Source organism: Protopterus annectens, chromosome 2.part1 (assembly GCF_019279795.1).
Source record: "Protopterus annectens isolate FY-2018-M chromosome 2.part1, PAN1.0, whole genome shotgun sequence".
NCBI classification, from domain to species: Eukaryota; Metazoa; Chordata; order Ceratodontiformes; family Protopteridae; genus Protopterus; species Protopterus annectens.
Window position 1 is genome coordinate 1,034,922,388 of NC_056729.1, and position 22,469 is coordinate 1,034,944,856.

The 22,469-nt window shown below is 38.3% G+C and overlaps 1 protein-coding gene across 1 annotated transcript in view; it reads right to left on the reverse strand.

The window, feature by feature from the left end:
• LOC122794320 (coxsackievirus and adenovirus receptor homolog) overlaps window positions 1–17,146 on the reverse strand; it is a 298,132-nt gene extending 280,986 nt beyond the window's left edge. The window contains exon 1 of the mRNA XM_044062619.1: window positions 16,708–17,146. Coding sequence (XP_043918554.1) covers window positions 16,708–16,771 — 64 coding nt within the window. The 5' untranslated portion in view covers window positions 16,772–17,146. The remainder of the gene's footprint in view (window positions 1–16,707) is intronic.
• Between the last annotated feature and the right edge of the window lie 5,323 nt (window positions 17,147–22,469).

Consider the following 22,469-nt stretch of genomic DNA (forward strand, 5'->3'; position numbering starts at 1 on the left):
GTTACTCAGAAAGGAATTGTTTGTTTTGTTAAAAATGATACACTCCAGGTTGGTTGGAGTAACTGTAACATAACTGTATCTTACAAATGTTATATAAAACCTGTAGACCAAGGTACTAGTTGTAGCACGAACTATGGTTCGTATTTAAGCTTGATGAAAACAACATTGAGAGATGTGCAAAAAACTCCTGATATATATAGACAATTATCTGTTATAGATAAGAAAATGTTTCATTCAGGATTAACCCGCATCAGTACTAAAGTAGAAAACTGTTATTTTGTTTGTGGGAAAAAGGCCTATAAATGGTTACCTGAGAATTGGTCCGGCAGTTGCTTTTTGGGTTATCTGGTTCCAGCCATAAGACATACTGCAGAATTGCCCCTGGGTAAAATACGTAATGTGAGAAACGTAGCTCAGCAAGCCGAGAATACAGTCAGAAAACCTGCTAATCCAGTGGGTAAGATTGAAGCAAGCTGGAAGGATCATTCAGCTGTGAAGGACAAAGAAAAGTTGACCCATATGGACTTGAGTGACAGTGTTATATCCTGGGCTGGGATATTCCCGGCCTCTGAGCAGCTAAATCGATTTGGGAACTGAGAAAATTGTCAAAACTCCTCGAAGTAATGAGCAATGCAACTTTTTCCGCTCTCGAACTTGTGACTGATAAAATGAATGCAATGAGAACAGTCGTGTTACAGAACCGAATGGCTCTCGACTTCACCCTAGCGGCGAGAGGTGGTACGTGCGCGCTTATCAAAGAAGAATGCTGTGCGTACATTCCAGATAACCAACATGAAATCAATGATCACCTGGAGGTAATACAGCAGGTGTCAGCAATGGCAGAACCAGGCCCAAACCCACTGACAAACTTTTTCCAGAATCTGTTTGGGGGGTGGGGGTCGGTCCTTATGAACATTCTGATTGCAATTTGTGTAGTACTACTCATAATTGGAGCATGTGTCTGCTGCGGGATACCCTGTGTAAAAAAATTAGTTAAAGACCTAGTTGACGTATCAGTAACTGAAACTATGTACCAAAATATGGAATTGAATTTGTTAATACCAAGTGAAAGCCTATCTGAAATATAAAACAAATGACTTACTTAGCTGAAAGTCCTTGAAAGGAAAAGGCTAAGGAATGAAATAATACTGTTTATGTTTCAAATAAAATGAAATGCATTAACAGGAGGGAGAATGTTGGAAAAATATATATTTACATACATGCTGCCTAGAAAAATATATATTTACAATGTATGCTGCTTAGGAAAATGTGTATTCAAACATTCAGACATATATAAGTTGTGTGGTCAGATATATAGAGAAATGTGTGCTTTAGATAGGAATAAATATACTTAAATCTATAATAGGGAACAAAGACTGAAAAGTAGTATGATATGTAATGCATTTAATTCTGTTTTACTAGAATAATAGTAGAAATAAACTCACATATTATTGCTTGAAGCATAAGCTGCAGTGTAATCAGAAATTTGGCCTTGGCAGCGTTCAAGCGCAGCCTGGCTCATGTCTTTCAAGTAAAGATTATTTTGCAAAGTTAGAAAATAATAAATCTGTCTGCATGTGTATCTTTTCCTGCTTCCACCAGAAGAATAGCCTTGTGCGCACTATCAGAGATAGAGTCCAGCTGGTAAGCAAGTGAAGGAACAAAGAAAAGCATTTAAGAAGACATGCACCCATTGTATTCGAACTAATCTAAGAGCCTTGAATTGGCTACATCCTCAGAAGGACATTGTGACTGACCAGGTGCTTGCAAGGCTGTAACATTCTCATGGGAAAAAGATTTTTTGAAAAACACCATCTCAGCACTTTTTCATAAGTTACTATGATGTAAAGACCCTGTCACTGACCACGTCAGTGAGGTGGGCAAAAACTGATAGTGAAGTGTATAAGAAGTCATGGGTGACACCAATAAACTAGTCAAAATTCTGTACAAGTTTGTGTATGTTTTTTTGCCTCCTAATGTACATTAGAGTATAAGATACTTGAGTTCTCCTGCATTATTGTTTGTTATTGACTGACATTGTTTTTGAATGCTAAATGATTTTTACAGTCTGACTCTAACAAATTTATTTAACACTGATGCTCATTGTATATATTGTAAATTTTGTACATATCTTCTTACTATGAAAATGCCTTTCACAAATATTGTATCCATGCTTACTCCGTGATAGTGCTATGGTCACATATTTGTACTTAAACTTTTCTATACCATTTTTCTAACTGTTGTTGTCTTTTATACTTTGTAACCTAAACTTGTTACCATGAATTACTCTCTATTTTTTAACTGTATGGAGCTTTTCTCCCCAGGACTCCACTGAAAACGGATACTAGCTGTCCAGTTAGACTATCCTGGTAAACAAATGTTAAACAAATAAATAATAAATAAGTGATTGGTGCCAAAGGCATGGACTCAAACTCAGGGCTAAAAATGCATTATTATCTCCTTTGGTAAAAACGATATCCCTGCAGACTTTCATATAAATAATAATACCCTAAGTAACAACTCAGTAGTGAGAAACTTGGGAATGCAAGTTGACTGTAGTCTAAACTTTAACTACCATGTGTCTACTGTGGTAAGGAAAGCATTTTAAGTCACACACCTCATTAGCAAAGGCATTGCTTCAAGAGTGAAAGAGGACATAATACCCCTGTACTCGACCCTCATCAGGCCAATAATTGAGTACAATGCTCCCTTTGGTATGTACCTTACCAGGCACCTACAGCAACTTGATAGACCTCAGAGATTTCTAACCAAAAAAATTCATGGTCTCCAGCACGTCATACATTGACTGACTGAAGTCACTGTCACGCTACTTAATAGTGTATAGACTACTTAGAGAAGACTTGTGTCTGGCCTACAGAGCAATTTCGGATCAAACCTAATGGAAATGCTGCACATCTCTAAGTCAAATGGGACAAGGCTCACCCGCTCAAGGGATCTTAATCAGACCTACGACATAAATAGGACCTGCTGGAGAGACAAATAGGTCTCTCAGAGGTTTCCACTTCTCTGGAATAGGCTACTAATTCACAAACAAAGCCACTCTATGACCCTGTTTAAGTGTAGCCTAGATGGCTGGATGTGAAATTATAAATTCCTGCTCAGGATTTCACCTATGACCCTCCTAGATGTGGGCAGTCATTGCTAACTAAGATCTTGAGTTTAGGCAAGAGCTTGTATATCGGGTTTCTCTTGTATTATATTGGGTACACATGGCTAGGCTTATAAAGACCTTTGGATCAATAGCCCACTAACCACCTATGAACTTATAATATCTTGCAGTGAGGTTAGGATCTCACACTATCACTGTACTGCAAGCAAAAACGTAACACTGATAATTGTTATTTATATGTTCTTGTTAAGCCGAGTGCATATTTAGATTTAGATGTGTTTTAGTTAAGATAGGTTATTTTGGAGGGTGTTAGCAGTTATACTTTGTTACTATAATGTGCAAATATTTAGTTTAGCTTTTAGTGAGTGGTTGTTGTTTAAAATGCTCTGAAAGCAATTGTGCAAATAAAATGGAGCAGATAGAGAAACATGCCTTTCCTGTGTCTTCAGAAAATATGAAGTACATTGTTGGCCATATTCATTTCTTAAAGATTGACATTAAGGATCACTGATATGTTTAATGTTAAGAGAGGTTAATAATAACACCAGTGCTGTGACATGGATCCTGTTTGATTTCTCTAGTTGTGGTAAGGGTGTTGTATGTTATGTGAAAGATGGTAATATTTTATGTTCATCGTTCTGAAGCAGAGCATAGTTGGAAAGAATATTTAAAGCAATAAGTGGGAGTGAATATTCAAGACTGTCAGTTAATATATTTATTCCTAGAGCTTTCCCTGATTCATTAGTTAGTAGGTATGACATTCTGTAGGAATCTTTGAGTTGATTTAATACTTTATCAACCTGTGCCTTGGTATGTTCTCAGAAAGACAAAAGCTGATCAAGAATAACATAATGAGATATTTTTAATTTATTTGAGTTAGAGTACAAGTATATTTAAAACCTTCATTACCCATGTCATCAAGCGTTTATCACTATTTGCCCACACTATCTATCATTTATGAACAGTCTACACTAGTCATGAGTTTCACTCACTATAATTCAGATTCATTCACACTTAACTAATGAAAGAAACTTCTCACCAACACACTAAAACATATCCAAAATGCAAACAAAAACATCTACTTAAGTCAATGACCTACAGCATATAAATACAAACAATAAACTAAAGTAAAAGAATAAAATGTAAATCAATGAAATACTGCAACTAAACTATCAGAAAGTTACTTTTGTAAAAACAGACTATCAGAACATTACTTTTGTAAAAACAGACTTTGAATGGAAATATTCTACATTGTGCTATTCTAAGAAAAAATATAACAAAGTCATAGACCTAAATAACCTATCCCAACTTTCCCTATTGCAACTATACTACAGAACTGTCTAAAACAATAAAAAGTTGGAAAATTACAAATGATTTACAGTAAAAAGCCATCCGACAGACAGATTTTTCATGGAGTACAGAGTAATTTTGTTCAGCAGCCAGAGTATGCATTTAGTGCATCCTTTTTAAAGGAAAACAGTAATCAGAACTAAACACAGAAATGGTGGGAAAGACCACGTAAATAAAGGAAGTGCACACAAATGGATATAGTAAGAAGAACAAGAAGCTGGTCAAAGCAGAAATTCAGCAGAAAAGGAAATTACAGTAGCAAATATAACAGAAGCAGGGATAGAAAAGCAAGAAGCAGAAGAACATCAGGGGGTTCAGATGATCAGTACTGAGTCCAGGGAACCTGTGCAGGATGGACTGACCAAAGGACAAGGAAAGAAAAACAAAATGGAGTAGTGCTAGGAAAGTTAAACTAGAGGAGGAAGTCAAGAGCAGGGAAGCCATCAAGAATTAAGCACCCTGTTCTTACAAGGAGGGATACAAGAAATGAGAGGCAGTGCAAGAGAAAAAAAAAATCAGCTGTTAGACTCAGCAGACTCCATTGTATACCGGCTTTTAGTCACAGCTGCATATCAAAACAACCTTAGACAAAGTCAGAAAGTGTCTGGGCAAAAGGGGGTAAATGTGACTGAAAGGGACTATGAAATTCCTTTTTAATGCACTGTGATCCAGCAATAACAGAACTGTACTGGGCAAAAGAAGGGGGCATAAATAGGCAGATTACTCGTTCATTCCTATGATACATCATATTTTATAATGTTTTTATTTTCAGATTAAAGTAAGATGTCTCTTTGAAGCAGTGGGCAAAAGAGTTGTGGTATACCTGAATGAATAATGGGAGAAGCTGAGAAACAGACAGATAATTATAGAAACACCAGATGTGATGTTGTCAGTCTCATCTTTGTTCCCTCTGGTGGGTCAGATCTGATCCGTCGGATCTGTCTTGGCCCTTACATAAGCTTGAGGTCCTCATCTAAGCTCATGGCCATTTTTCCCTACCCATAATGCAACTCCCCTACTACCTCAGATCTTGTTTGCCGTGCAGCCAAGAGGTTCCAAAAGCTTGATCTGGGCTAATTGCTTTCAAATTGTATTTGCCTTTCTTAACTTTGCATTAGTTTTGCTTATAGTTGATAGGTTACTCTTTTTCTTAATTTAAATAGATAACAGGGGTAGGGAACACTCACGCTATCACCCGTTTAAATTAGAGGGTATATAACAAGCCCACTTAAATTAGAGGACTTTATCTCCTTTTCCTATTTTCTTCTTCCCTTTATTGTCCATTTAAGTCAGAGGGCAATTTAAAAAAAAAAAAAAAAGCTCAACTCATTTGTAAACTCTTCCATGAGGCTCATATTGTATGCAGCAGATGGAACGAGTAGGGCTGCAGGTTCAGGTATTGCTCTTAAGAGACAGACCTAGATGCACCTTTGTGTCTTCATGTAGCCCTTCAAGTCTACCTTTGTTAATGCCCCTCTTGATGGCTCTTCTCTTGTTGTGCCAAAAGTGCAGGAAACACTCATCAGGTGGGAACCAGAAGGCAGGACCTTGTCTGCAGCTGGAGTACATTTTTCCACATCTACCAGACCCTTTCCAAAGATGTGGTTCAGAAAATCCCAGAAGTCTTTCCATGACACACAAGGTGAAAATTCACACGGGGCAGATGGGGGAACAATAATATTAGATGCCACCCCCGCAGCAGAGGAGGCCTGCATAATCAGGGGTCCAGAGAATCTTTCTTTGGGGGACCCTTTCAGCACTCCTGAAGGAGTGCCTGATTGCTTGCCTCTGGAGGCAGTTGGGGGGGGATGATTGTCTCTGCACCAAGAAACCTGGCAAAAGATCACTACTGACAGATGGGTGCAGAACATAATATCCAGGGGACATGTCATTCCCTTCTCCTATCCTGTTCCATTAAACAGATCAGTTACCCACATTCCACCCAGTCAAAAGGAACATCCAACCTTAGAACTTCAGAAGTTGCTAAAAAAAGAGTGCCATCCAAGAAGTCCCTGCAGATCAGAGAGGATCCAGAACTTACTCAAGATTCTTTTTAGTTCCAAAAACAGGGAACTGAAGACCCATTTAGAATCTCAATAATCTGAATAAACACTTCCAGAGATCCAAGTTCTGGATGGTGACACTGCAGTTGATACTTCCACTTCTGGAAAAAGACAATTGGAGACCACAGAGGTTCCTGACCAGGAAAGTCCAAGGTCTCAAACACCTGTCCTATACAGATAGGCTAAAAGTCCTGTCCCTCTACTCAGTCTTGTACAGAATGCTCAGAGGTGACCTGTGTCTGGCATACAAGGCCATCTCAGACCCAGTCTTGATGGAGTTGCTGCATATCCAGAAGTCAAAATCCACTCAGGCAACCCACATGCAAGGCCTAAAACTTGTCTGTCACATTAATAGAACTTGTTGTTAGGGCAGATTTGTGTCCCAGAGACTCCCCAATCAGTGGAATAGACTCCCAGAGATTGGGGAGTCTATTCCACTGATTGGGGAGTCTATTCCACTGATTGGGAATAGACTCCCTCTCCATGTTAAGCAGAGTACCTCTGTAGTCCTCTTTAAGAGGAGGCCAGACGACTGTATGAGAAACAGAAAATACACCCCTGGGATCACACCAGTTTTCCTGCTGGACAGGGGAAACAGGTGCTGACTTTGTGGGAACATGGGTGAAATTATTGGATAGGCTTATAAGGGCATCCTTGCCAATAGCCTAGTATCATCCTATGAACCTATGGATGTGCTCCATAGACCTTCAGGATGTGTACTACCATATTCTAATGGACAGGCTATCCAGAAGTTTTTTACACTTCCAGCTAGGAGCCAGTCACTTCCAGTTTCGTGCTCTGCCCTTTGGTCTTACTACAGCCCCCAGAGTGTTCACAAAGTGCATGGCAGTAGTGCCAGCTCACCTGAGATATAAAGGCTACTGCATATTTCCATATCTGGATGATTGGCTCATTACCACCCCGGCCAGGCATATTCTGCAACAAACCAGAGACTACACTTCACAACTTTGTTCCTCCCTAGGAATTACCATAAATTATGAAAAATCTGCTCTAGAGCCATGTCAAGGTGCACAGATAAACACAACAATGATGTCAGTGAAACATCCTCAAGACAGTTTACATAACCTTCAATGTTATGTAAGGGTACTGAGCAGGAAGAAACGGGCTCCTGCCAAACTAGGTCTACAGGTTATAAGGAAAATGGCAGCTTCAATTGTTCTAAAATCGCTAGCTCGTTTTTGTATGAGAATCTTCCAGTGGTTACTTTCTACACAATGATCATTTCAGGATCTTCCATTGACACACAAGGTTCTAATAAATGACTCAGTGGTGGCTAAAGGGACCTTTAGTGGTGGCTCAACTCTCCCCTGGTGTCTCACAGCCACCCCTTTACCACCCCCTCAGCCCCAAGTTACAGTGACCACAGATGCTTCCCGGATTGGGTGGGGGGGCATTATTTGGGAAAGACAGTGCAAGGCACTTGGCAACAACACAAGGCCCATTTGCACATAAATGTTCTAGAGATGTGGGTGGCGTCTTGGCATTGCAAGCATTTCAGGACTCTCTCCCTCTAGGTACAATAGCAATCCAATCAGACAACATGTCTGTAGTCTTGTACATAAACAAGGGGGAACCAGATCTTACCACCCCCTATGTCAAAAAGCCTTGAGGGTCTGAAAAGGGCAGAGGCCTCCAACCACTTTCTCATAGCAATGCACATCCCAGGGAAAACCAATGTGATTGCAGACAAACTGAGCAGAGCCATTCTATGGGCGCATGAGTGGTTCCTCAATTGAGGAAGAGATCTTCTGGAAATGGGGCCAGCCTTGCTGTGGTCTCTTTGCATCACCCACCAATGCCAAATGCAGCAACTACTTTGCCGTGCCCCCCCCCCAAAGGGGGAGTCACCAAGGGATGCACTTGTTCATGATTGGCCCCTGGGACTTCTTTATGCTTTCCCACCAATATCCCTAATCCCCAAGGCTCTACAGAAAGAGGTTCACTGGAGACCATGATAATCCTAATTGTCCTCTATTGGCCTCATTAGGTATGGTTCCCCTTTATATGACCTTACGTGTGGGAGGGACCATGGATCCTGGACCCAGCTCCGGATCTAATGACTCATCTATCAGGAATGGTTCATTCCAGTGTAGACAGTCTCAAAAAAACAGCTTGGTGCTTCAGTTCCCATGATAGCTAGGTTTCCTCTACTTTCTTCTTCAGTTAAACACATTTTACTGTCTTCCAAAAAAAATGTCTACTCGAAAATTATACAAAAGCAAATGTGAAAGATTTGTGGCCTGGTCCAATCTTAATCAGATAGATCCATTCCCATCTCCATTACATTCTATCCTAGAATTCTTAACCTAGTTATTCAATGAGGGAGCCAGTGCAGCTACTATTAGGGTTCAGTTAGTCACAATCTCAAATGTTCACATAGAAGATAAAGGGTCTGCTACAATGTCAAACAGTCTTTGTAAAGCATTCCTCAGGGGAACTACCTTAATTCGACCTCCATGGAGAAATCCTAATCTACCTTGGGACTTAAATTTTGTGTGGTCAAAGATCGTCTTCCCTCCATTTGAACTGTCTGCTACATATGAATTTAAATATGTCTCATGGAAAACACTTCTATTAGTTGCTATTACTTCAGCAAGGAGAGTTTTGGAGTTACAGGCCTTATCCTCCAAGCATCCATATATAATTTTTACAAGGACAGAGTCTCTTTACTCACTAACCCTTCATTTTTATCTGAAGTAGTTTCAGAGAATAACCTCAATCAGTCTATTGACTTACCAGCTTTCCAAGTTTTCAAAACAAGGGAGAGTACACTTTGCATCTTCTAGATGTTCACAGACAGTTATGTTTCTAATTCCTGATGTCCTGTGCAAATAGAAAGTCAGATCAACTTTTTATTTCTTATTTGGGGGTTAAGAAAGGCCAACCAGTCTCTAAGGTAACACTATCAAATTGGTTTTCACAATGTATATCTTTCATATACAGTTCTAACAACAAGACTACCCCTAATCCTATCAAAGCTCATTCAACCAAGTCAATAGCCACTTCAGCAGCTTTCCAAGCCAGATTACCATTGGACAACATCTACGCTGCAGCAACATGGGCTAAACCACATACCTTTATTATTCATTACAAGCTGAATTTGGCCTCTAGGAGTAGAGCATCCTTTGGTTCTATAGTTCTGAGGAATATTCTCCCATGAGCCACCCAAGAATCAGGTAGCTAGGGGACTAGGTTCCACCAATGAAAATAAAGGGGAGATCAACATCACATAAAGAAGTTATGTACTTACCATAACGATCCAATTGTGTTGTCCACCTCGTCCTTTATTCAAAGGACCCAGCCACCATATCCCCTTCTGGGAGACTGAGTAGCTCTAATTGGATCCTTATAGGACTCTACAGCCTCCGAAAGAATATGGGTTCTAGTATCATTATACAAGATATGTCTATGATATTTTCTCCTGGTCACTGCTTGAGGGCAATCAAGATCTGAGGTAGTAGGTAGTTCCATTATAGGTAGGGCAAATGCCCAGAGCTCAGCTGAGGACCTCAATCTTATGTAATGGCCGAGACAGATCAGATCCAACCCACCAGTGAGTATAAAGGATGAGATGGACAACACACATGGAACGTTATGTAAGTACCTAACTTTTTTTATTTAGGTTTGACTGCAATGCATTAGAGCATAATGAAATGGAATGCATTAAATGGTCACAGAAGTAAGAACACATGGCTAGACCACCATAGAACTAATCCTAGGACCCTGCCGAATAATCTGACACTTTTGTTCTTAACTGACAGCTACCGAATTATCTACGTATGTTCATTTACTTCCTGACATAACTAATCTGTATTTCTTTCAGTGTCTTATCTCTTACAATCAACAGCTTAAATTACTAATCCTTCTTCTAAAATGCTTAAATGAACAGATTGCTATCTATTGTTATTCTTCGTTCATACAATAGTCATTAAAATACTGTAAAATACTATATGTGCAATACCAACATCTTGCCTCACTGTATAAAATATTCTCTCTTTATTTCTAATTACTAAAAAATTGTATACAAATTTTTAGCAATGTTCTATTATTGTAATAGTATGCCTTTGTAATAATCTTTGTACGGGTCTATATTATATATTCGAACGCTTAAAAGTTCGAATCGCTAAAGATCAAACTTTAATGATCGGACTTTTAAATGTTCAAATAAATTAAAGAAAAAAAAAAACAAAAAAAGAAAAACTAAAGGGTGTAAGCAGGGGGGCAAGCCGCCCTGCATCCCTCACACCTAAGCTACTTAAATATACCAACTCCAAGATCACGTTACAGTGTAAAAAATGGGAAATTTTCCATTTCTGCACTGTAGCACACTGAAGTGCAATCTCGGAGTTGGTATATTTAAGTAGCAGGGGTGTGGGGGGTGCAGCCTTTACTTTTGCTTTTTTTTTTAAATATTCTTTTTTAATATATTTGAACATTTAAAAGTTTGATTACTAAAGTTAAATCTTTAGCAATTCGAACTTTTAAGCGTTCGAATATATAATATAGACCCCTTCTAACTGAAGCTTTTTACCACAGGCCTCCAATGAAAATGGGTTTCTGACCCAGTGGACTTTCCCAGTCAACAAAGGTCAACAAATAAATAAATAATAAATGTAAAAGAAACAAGTAGGAACTACTGGAAAGGGGGAAGAAGAGAAACGGGTGATCAAACAGAAGGCAATCATAGAGAAGTGACAGCAAAATAAACATCAGACAAGCCTCTGTAAATAGTGTATATAGTTGTAGTATATATTTTTCATTGTTCTTTTATGTTCGAAAATTGCATCCATGATGTTCATATTTTCTTACTTCAATAAAAATATTTGATAAAAAAAAAAAGAAGTGACAACAAGAGGTTTGACTGCAATGCATTAGAGCAGAATTAAATGGAATGTATTAAACTGTCACAGAAGTAGGATCAAATGCAAAAGAAACAAGTAGCAGCTAATAAAAAGGGGAGAGAGAAACAGGAGCGATCAAAAGTCAATCATAGAGAAGTAACAGTAAGAAAATGACAAGGCCAAAAAAACTGTAGGAAAAAGACAAGTTGAATATATTAAGTACAGAAGTACTCAGACTGCAGTCTGGAAAGTGATAAATCCAACTCTATGGGGGGGGGGTTGGTTTGAAGGGGGCTAAGCAAAGGCCAAAACACTGAAGATCCAGCTCTGCAGGGAAACCAAGGAGAGGAGAAATGTTCACAGGCACTGATGAGAGGGGGAGAAAGAGGAGGACAGTATAAAAAAAAAACAGAGAAAAGAAGGGAATGAACACAGACTGTAAGTAGTAACTTGGAACGTAGGTGGTCTTCTCATCCAATCAAAATGCTCAAAGTACACAGTAGAATGACTGGGATGCAAGAGGATGTGGTACTTATTCCAGGAGACCAAATTAAAGGTTAAATTGGGAGGGAAAATCATAAGCCCCTAGTTTCCCAAGGGGAAAACAGACAAAGTAGGGAATGATGAGGAGTGGTCACCCTTTTCAGAAAGGGATCACATGTAGTGACTGAGGGTGGCCACGGTGGTGCAGCGGTTAGCGTTGCCACCTCACAGCAAGAGGTTCTCCAGTTTGATTCTCGGCCTGGGTGCCTTCTGTGAGGAGTCTGCATGTCCTTCCTGTGGTCACATATGGGTTTCCTCCCACATCCCAAAGACATGCTGTAGGTAGATTGGACACTCTAAATTGGCCCTAGATGTGAGTGTGTGTGCCTTCTGTGGAAGGCTGGGTGCCAGGCTGGCAACTTGACACTGTAAAACTCCACTGCCAATCATGAGCGGACAGGTGATCCGCTGTGGTGACCCCTAACCAGGGGGGGTGGGAGAGGAAGAAGAAGAAGAAGGGGGGGAGAGAAGAAGACGAAAGAAGAAGAAGGAGGAGGAGGAGATGGACAATAGTGAACCTGCATGCCCCAGAAAAGGATACACAGGACTTTTACAGCAGATTCTTTGAAGAAGGAATCAGATAATAAAAGTGATGTAGAAGAAATCATTAGAGGGGACTTTAATGTCACACTAGATCACAAGTAAAACAGGCTGTTTGTCAAAACTGAGTATAATCTAAAGATGAAAAAGGACTTAGAAAGGAACATGACAGAAAGAGAGTGGAAGTATATAAGGCAAAAAGACACACTGAAAAGGGGAGTATGCATTTGCCAGAAATTGCTTAATTCAAGCCAGTGGACTGGAGAAGATACTAGGCAAAGAGGAAGTTCTGGAAATGGTGTAGAAGGCAGAAATTCAGGAGAGATAAATATTGGGCTATGCAGTGATAACTAGGACAATAAGATCAGAGATGGAACAGGGGAGGGGTTGTGTAGAGGCAGATGAGCTAAACACGGAAAATCAGGAATGGAAGCAACAATCAAAAAATATGATTGTGGAGACTGAGGAGTAGAACACTACAAACACGACAAAAACTGGAGTAACACTGGTGGGATGGATACAAAACAGACCTTAGGTTAAAATTATAAAAAAGAGAATGGGCAGAAAGTGAGGCAAGATGAAGAGATAAAACTGGTTAAAATCTGGAAAGACTACTGGTCAATAACTGGGGAGAACAGGGGAAACATCTATCAGGGAACTACAAAACAGGAAAAGGTGAAAGAGGGGGGTACCAAGCATTTCAGAAAGATGGAGAGATTGTAGAGGAAGACAGCAGGGTTTTAGAAGCCTTTACCAACAAATAAAAGCTCATTGGGAGAGCATAGACAGAGGAGAGGGGTACCAAGCATTTCAGAAAGAGGGACAGATTGCAAAGGAAGACAGCAGGGTTTTAAAAGCCTTTGCCAACAAATAAAAGCTCATTGGGAGAGCATAGATAGAGGAGATGAGTACCAACTAGAGGAAATACAGAGGGAATAAAATGAATGCAAAAATCATGATAGAGAGGTCAAGGAGACAGTGATGGAGCTGAAAGACAGAATAGTATGGTGCTCATATGGCTAGCTCGTGGTGTGGATAGGCAATATGGACAGTTATAAAGGAGGAGTATGAACAGATAAGTGAAACGGGGGAATAACAGATACAATGAAAAGATCCAGGGCAATGGTCATCCTACAGGAGAGGAGAGACAGGTGGAAGTAGGGGATCACACACCAATCTCCTTAATAAACACAGACATGAAAGTGATGGAAAAAGTGCTAGCAAGGAGACTGGGTGAGATTTTGCATAGAATAATGCATGATGAGCAGAGTGCTTTTGTGAAAGATAATAGGGTAGAAATAAATTGGTGGGCATTAATAGAATTGATGGACACAGCTGAGCAAAATGGGGAACATTGGAAGGGATGGTCTTTTTTGACTTACAAAAGGCCTTCAATGTGATCAGATGTGAATTCCTCTGAGAAATACTAGAAGAAAGCAAATGGAGAAAATGCATATAGGACTGATCAAGGCAATTAACAATGAGCTAGAAATAAAAAGAGTGTTAAACAAAAAAGTTTCTAAGACACTAAAAATAGAGGGGGACTGGATTGGTGCTCTCTCTCTCCCCCAAGTCTTTTCACTCTAGTCATTGAAGACTTGGCTATTTGAAGTGAAGAAAGAATTAGCAAAACTGGAGAAAAGAACAGGAGTACAGTCAGGGTCCTAAAGTATGCAGATGACTGCATGCTTATGTCTGAGAATGATGAAATGACCATAGAGTAAATAATGCCAGTTTTAGCAAGGCCTGAAAGGCTTCGGAGCATAGATTCAACCAGAAAAAGACAGCAATGGTCAGAATAGGAGAAAGAAAAGGAAATAAAGGAGTAAACACATTCAGGAGAGGTAATAACCCAAATATCTGGGAGTATATGTAGGGAATACATTACAGTTTACAGTACAATAGAATCTGGAGACAGAGAAGATTGAATGGATACTGCTGAGATGAGGACAAAGAACATGGACACAATTAGGATGAATCACTGTGATTAGAATGACGATTCCCCTAGTTATAGTGCATGTACTAAGGAATCTGCTAGTGGACTCAATGGAGACTAGACTAATAAAATTATGGAAAGATGTAGAAGGGTAAATAGAGAAAGGGAAAGAGAATAGGGTCTCAAAATAACAAGCATAGGCTGAGTAGAAAAAAAGGGGAATGGTGACTCTCACACATACCAATGTACAGCCTATGATATAACTTAAGTAGGTAGACAGAGAGTAAGGGGGAGACCAAAACGCAAGGAGAGAGAAGGAAAACAGAAAGGTGGGAAAATATAAAAAATGAATGAGGACCCACTAAAGAACTTGAACATGATATGAGACAAAGGAAAGGAAGAGACATATGAGAGAAAAGAGGATGGGGCACTTTCATAGTGAAGAAACAAGAAGAAAAATGAAAGGAAAAAAAACGATAAGAGGACAGTAGGAATTAACAAAGAAAGGGATGGGAGGACAACCGACATTAACCACACACACACACACACACACACACACACACACACACACACACACACACACGAATTAATACAGATTTTGGGTTAGAAAAATGAATGGTGGACATCCAGCAGACAAAGAAAAATTGGTGGATTAGAGGGAGAAAGTAGAAACACAGAAAAAGAAAATGAGAGAAGGGAATGGATATCCCCACAGGGGAAACAGGAAAACTGGGTAAAGTTAAAAGTAATGTATTTCATGAAGACCTAAGGTGGAAAGTGTAGGAAGCCACAAAGACAGAGATAAGGAAAACCAAAGGAAAAGTTTAGGAGAAAGTGGAAGCATGGCAGAAAGGGGAAGATGAATAAAGGGGAAATTGAGTGATTCGCAGATGGTATTCACACCAAATAATTATATAATGGGTAGAAAAACAGAATCAAAATGTTCGAATTGAATAAAAAAGTAGCAGCCATGAAACATATGTTTTGGGAGTGTACTTGGGTACAAATGTTTTGGACAGATGGTCTGAAAATATGGAAAGGATATATGAAAAAGAGTAACATAACTCCTAGGATTTTGCATGTGAAGTATTAGAAATGAAGAGGTCTTAGTGGGTAAAATAAATGTGGGTAGTAAGACTAACAGCAACAGAGGTGATGATGTAATAACCAGAATCTGTAAAACAAGGGGCAAATACCAGAAAGTCAGGTTGGACAGACATTGTAAGGAACATAATGTGGAAGAAAATGAGAAGGGTGAGAGAAAATGAAAAGGAAAAATGGAAAGAGTTTATGACTTACTAACAGTTAAATGGAGGGTTTTATTTGGGGGGGGGGGGTAACTAGAATAGTAATGAGAAGCAGTAAACCACTGGTGTAAAATAGAAATGTGCACCATACACAAGGACTGTGCAGTATGCAATTTAGAAGGGATATGAAAAATAAAGGATAACAAATATCTGTCATCCATCTTAAAAAAAATGTAAAGTCAGAGTACCTCAGTGTTAAGAGTTGTGATTCAGACACAAGACTACCTTTAATTTAATATCTTCTGACTAAATAGACTATATTTCTTTTTGATATGCCAGGAGAAATCTATGAAGCTCAGTTATTTCTCTGATATGTGGCATGGAATACTGAAATAGTATAGAAAATGGCTGTATGAACTGAGGGTTAGGGCTAGCTAGCTTAAAGCTATGAGATAGGCCACACTGAATACTGAATGGTAACACCTGTAAGAAGAGAGAGTTTATAGGTCAGATGCAGCACTGGCAGTGAGATGTATGCCAGGGTAATGCATATTACTGTTACTTAAGTGTGTATCCCTGTGCTTAAGGAGTCATAACCACTTAATAACCTTCTTTTGAGAAGTACATCACGTTTCATGTTTACTAAATACAGATGTAGGATTACATTATTGCAATAAGTTCTTCCACTTTGTGGTAACATGTCTAGTTTTTCTGCTTTTATTTCACCTAGCTCATTTTTCTACTTGTGTTGTGTTGCCTATTTCAGACAGAGATGTATGCCATCATTGTTTTTTGGGAAGGCACATCAATCACTTTTCAGTTTATAAAGAATCATATGGAAATCAGTATGCTATACAAACAAATAGATTACTCAACATCATTTGAATAAGATGTTATCTGCAGCACACAATGAAAAAAATATATGAATATATTTCAACATGTGCCTGCAGACACACACACACACATACGTGCACAGGCTTTGTTTTTGTCTCAGCTTATAGTAGTACTAAATTAAAAACTGAATGTTCATTCTTACCTGCATTTGATACCTTAGTAAGGAGCACAGCTGAAGCTGCAAGCAGTCCTAATATTACTGCCATTGTTACGAGCAGCCATGAAGGTTTCACTCAAGAGATGATCAGTCTTTTCCACTGGAGTGTTGTGTTGGTACCCAACAGAACATCCACTAGTAAATTCTCCAGAGTCTGAGAATGAAAGAGATGAAGAAGAAACACGCTGCTAAAGAGACTGGTTCAGCAGATCTCGACAGTCTCGGCAAATAACTCACATTTTAACTAAGAATCAGTGCTGTGGCTCAGGTGGATCTCTTGACAGTGTTACCTGCATGAGTAAATGCTTAAGCAAAGGAATAAGGGTGTGGTTAGGTTCTTAACCAGGAAATGAATTCCTGTCAGCATCTGAATTTAGAGCTGACCTGAAAATGATTAGAGTGCAATAAAGGGGAAACAATTATGTGTGCACATCAGAGATTACATGAATAGTAACAGCCAGTATGCTTAGGTAGGCTGACAGGCTGGATAATTATACTTTGAATATAGATTCAGGGGTTGCAGTAAGCAGTCCAAGTGCCAGAATATGTCAGTGTAGTAATGAAGCCATGTAGTAAATTGATATTATGGAAGCTACTGAAGAAAAGACTGGCTACCTCTAGAGTACAAAACATACATTTTCACACAACGCAAATGTGACATTTTCCTGTGAATATATTATAGCGACAGATAAGTTAGGCAACCATTTTTGAAAAAGTATAGAAAGAAAGATCAATAAGACCTGTAGATATGCCTTTCAAAAGCATATTGATGTCAGATAAATTCTAGTAATTTTATAACAGTCCATAATTTGAAACTTTGCTTTGTACCCTCTTTTTACATATAAGATTTTTCCCCTTATTGAACTTTTTACTATACATGCATATATCTTGTTTCTAGATATAATATTATAAGGTAATAACTTGGCAAATGTACTTTGATTTTAGGGGAGGGGACCTTACATCTGCTTTGCCTCCAACTCAAGATTTTTTAAAATGTGATTTGAGCAAACAAGATTGTGTTTCTGGCTTAGACCACATAAAATGCTGCCAGCAGTTTCAAAACAGCACAAGTAACATGTTGTTCTCTAATCTTTAATTAGAAGAAAAGCATGAAAAACCAGTTATGGCCTGCCTACTAAGACAGAGTTTTGAAAAGTTTTTGCATTTATTTCTTTTATGTTTTCATTTGGCTATTTTAAATTAAATTAATTAAAACACATTTCAGGAATCAGTATTGATCTCTGAAAAATATTGACAACATCAGAGCATAGACTAGTAACCTTTATAGTAATAGAAGGTATAGAAAGGAAGTATTACTGAGAAAAGAATATATGACAATCAGATCTGAATTTCAGTCAATCACCAACCTTTTCTGTGCCCAGCATGTAGTTTCAGTTTTCCTGGGTCGCTCCAAGTAGCTGTCTGTTTGTAAGTTGTGAACTTTTCCTAGCTACACAAAGCAAACATAACAAATTGTATGTGTGGTATAATCATCAAACCTCTCCACAACTATCCTTTTCTTCTTTTTCCATCTTATGCGCTGTTGTGTTTGCTTTTCTGGCATATAATTGTCATGAACAAGTTTTATTTTATTATTTATTTTATATTTATTGACCAGGGAAGTCCATTTTGACGCAAAAGTTCCTTTTCAGTGGATGCTCAGGGAGAAAAACTCCAGTACATGCAGTGCGATCAGAATCTTTTATTATATAATATCAACAATGTCAGGCAGAATACAACTAAAATAGATTTTACAATCTCAAAATAGATAAGATACTAACTATACATGCAGTAGTAAGGCTTCTTAAGCCAATTATGCTGTAACCTCTACTGCAACCGATCTTGTAACAGTTTAGACAAACCTTCCACCTGATAAACGATTAGAGCTACAGAGACACATACATGCACCAACAAAGCCCTACCTAGACTGTCGTCGATTTTAATTCATTTCTGAAGACAAAGAAAAAAAGACTGATCAAAACATTCTAAGCCTTGATTCTGACACAGATCTTACCTATATTCCTAACAGCAGGTATTATTTTTTTCACAAGCATTTTACTTAACTATGTAAGCAATCTGATCAACTGTAAATAAATCTTATATCCAGCTGTGCATCTCCTGTAGGTAATCCTGATTGATTACATCAGCGATGGCAAAGCTCAATAGGTTTAGATTTCAAAACAGCTGCACCTGATGTAAGTGTATTCTAAGTCATTGTGATGATATAATGCGGAAGAATACAATTTACAATGCAGTCTCCTGTATTTCTTGCACAGCATTCTGCAAATTAGAAACACTTGATGAATGTTGCTCACAAAGAGTTTAAAAAAATAGAATGAAGTTAGACAACATTCATGCCATTGTCCAAACAGAAGTTATTAAAAAAGAATAGATTGGCAGGTTCAAGCTACTTAATACTGAGAAATAGTACAGTGAGGTGGAAACCAGTGAATGGAAATTCAGCAACCGTGTCCGAGAAATAGATATAATGCAAAAATATGTAAAGACAGGGGTAAACAGTAGATGATCAGATGGGATGACAAACAGATAGACAGAGAGAAAAAGCAACATTTGTGTTGGTTAATTTGGTCCAACTTGTGTAATAATTAAAACTACAAAAAAAAATGCATAAATAAATAAAAAGCAGGCAGTAGAAGCAAAACATCAAGACATAACACCCATGGAAAATATCACAGGAACCCAGCTGTACAGGACAACACAGTATACATATGACACAAACACCCTGATGGATGTCTGTATTACAGGAAATAAAGTGATGCTTAAACAACAAAGAACTGAGGTTAAAGTAGAACTAGTATAAAATACACACAATATAAGAATAGAATGATCACAGACTCTTACTTGGACTGTGTGGAAGTTAACATATAAGTGTTTGTATCACTATAAGTTAAGTATTTATTTGTTTAATCTGGTTCTCCAACGTTACTGCTGTCTTGCTGGATATATTCCCGCATACCCCATTTACTCTCCCTGGATGCCTCAATAGCTCCTTATCGTATAATATTCTTTATTTGGCATGTCCACCATAGCCTGACCCTGAACTATGGGGCTGAAAGGCATCTGATTGCCAACAGCCATCACACAAGCAACAACTCTTCCCTATTCATCCCTTCTGAAGTAGGACAGATGCCCATTGCTTGCTTCATCCTGTCCCTCTGACTTGCCTTAGAGTGCCCCAAGTCCTTTCTTGACCTTATATTCATAACTGCACAGATGGATACCCTGCCTTTTTTATTTATTGTTTTTGTTTCCAGGTGAATGACCTGACCATAATGGCACCGTTTCAGCCATGAATATGGTCAGTGCAGAAAAAGGAAAACTGTAATTTCAAGGAATAGTAAAACAGAATAATCAAATAGATGAGAAGAGCAAACTATTAAGTAATATACACGTTAGTAAGTAATATATAAGTTATTATTGGAATGATGTAATGTCTGCATGTCTTATTTGTCTCTAAGATACTATTAAAATGCACATAAATAAATATGGTCAGTGCAGAAAAAGGAAAACTCTAATTTTAAGGAATAGTGAAACAGAATAATCAAATAAGTGAGAGGAGCAAACCAGTAAGTAATATACAAGTTATTACTGGAATGATGTAACATCTGTCTGTCTATATATCTAACTGCATGTCTTATTTGTCACTATGCCACTACTAAAATGTATATAAAGTAAGTAGCTAATGCTAGGAATGTAGAGCAGATTGTAACAGAAACTAATCTTGGTGAGGTGAGATTATGTGCCAGAACAGGTAGCACACTCACCTTTGATGGTAGGTGGATAAGATGGTTGTGTGTTATCTGGCTAGATCAGGCATTTGGAATCATGTTATAATGCTGACACTGTGCAGCTCTGCAATCCTCTGGTGCCATCCTTTGAATGAGACATCAAGCCACCTGAGATGGTGGTAACATAGGTAGGAATAGCCTATTATCAAATATACTACTGATATTATTCCTGGTACCAGGACCAGACATCTTCCATCAATATCAATACTGGCTTGGTTGTCTCTTAAAAATAGGCCACATATCTAACCTAACCTGATTAGCAAAATCAAATAATAATAATAATAATAAAAATGTCCTCTATGAGTGGTGAATACTTTCCTTTTGAAGAGCAATGAATACCGTGGAACAGTTAAGGTGACTTTGGAATCTTTAAATGTGTGCAGTGTGTTAGGAAGCAATAAAAAAATTATAGGAGCAGGTGCTATCTGACAGTCCTTAACCAAGTATTAACAAATTATGAAGTATGGTTTTCTCAGGGTGAAAGTATACATAGTTATTTATGCCAAGTGCCTTTTGCACCTGAGTATGCTTTTATCAAATCATAACTCACATTTCAAAGAGTGATACGTCCTTATAAAATGCATTCTCCTCAAATATAAAGGAAATGCATAAATACAAATGAAAAGAAGATCTATGCAAAAGAAGAAATAAGTATAATTGAAAGAAAAACAGAAAATGAGAGACAGAGAAAAAGACAAAGAGAGAAAGAAAAGTAGTTCATCTGGACTGTCATTTTGAGTCTCTGGCTGGAATTCCTACACATCTGTGGAAATGCATTAGAGGTATCCATGATATTTGTAAGTGAGCATAGCTCAGGCATGAATCATAGAGGCCATTTTTGTTGCTGCAGCCATGCTTGTTTGACTAGCTGTTCTCTGCCTGACTATTGCTGATCTCTGTCTGCAACTGATTTTGGATTGAAATTATTCATTTGGGTCTATATCAGAACATCGAGGTATTAAAACTGAGAATGTTCTGATATCAAACACTATTCAGCAAACGCTAAGAATAGCGAAGCTGCAGAACAGCAAATTCTTTCCTCGGGAAAGAATTTCATTTGCCGTTTCTGTGGCTTCGCTATTTTTAGCGTTGTGGTAGAAAGCTACGGGTTGGGTTCAGGTAAGTGTGCGATTGTATGTTAGGGTTAGGGGCAGGTTAAGTGAGTTAGTGTTAGGACGCGGGTTAGGAGTGTGTGCGATAGTGACAGACTTTAGGGTTAGGGGCGGTTTAAGTGAGTTAGGGTTAGGGCGCGGGTTAGGTGATTGTGCGATAGTGACGGACCTTAGGGTTAGGGTTTGGGTTAAGGTAAGTGGGTAGATAGTAGTGTATGTTTAGTTTAGTGTAGTGTTAGATGTAGGAATTTAAGTGTATGTGTGTGGTTGCTGTTTGTTTGATGTGCTTGTGTTGTGTGTATGTGTTTTGAAGCAGCAAATTTTTTCCATGGGGAAAATTTGCTGTTCTGAATGTTCGATATTTTCATGTTTAGATGTTTTGGGGCCGATGAAATAGAATTTGCTATTTTCATCTTTCGATAATGTGATATAAATGCATTCATTTAAGGTTTGAGTGTTTCTATTTTTTTATCTTTTTCTTATAATGCGTTTTGTTTTGTTTTAAGTTTTTTGTTCTTTTGGAGTTTTAAGTGGTCTTGGCTAGTGTCAGTTAGAAAGGTTAGAAAAAAATTCTTTGCAGACAGTGAATAACATCCAGCTGACTGGAGGGAGGAGCTGAGAAATATTATTCCTAATTTAAGTGAAAATATTTAGAGGCATCTTTATTTAGCTGTTCACTTGCCTAACTTGCTGTTCTCTGTTTGACTTTTGCTGATCTCTGTTCTTTATAACTTGGTGGCTTTTGAGTTGCCTGCCCTACTATGAATTTTATTTTGGAGATTCCTCCCTGTCCCACTTCATCAGCTCATTCTACTGAACACTGAGA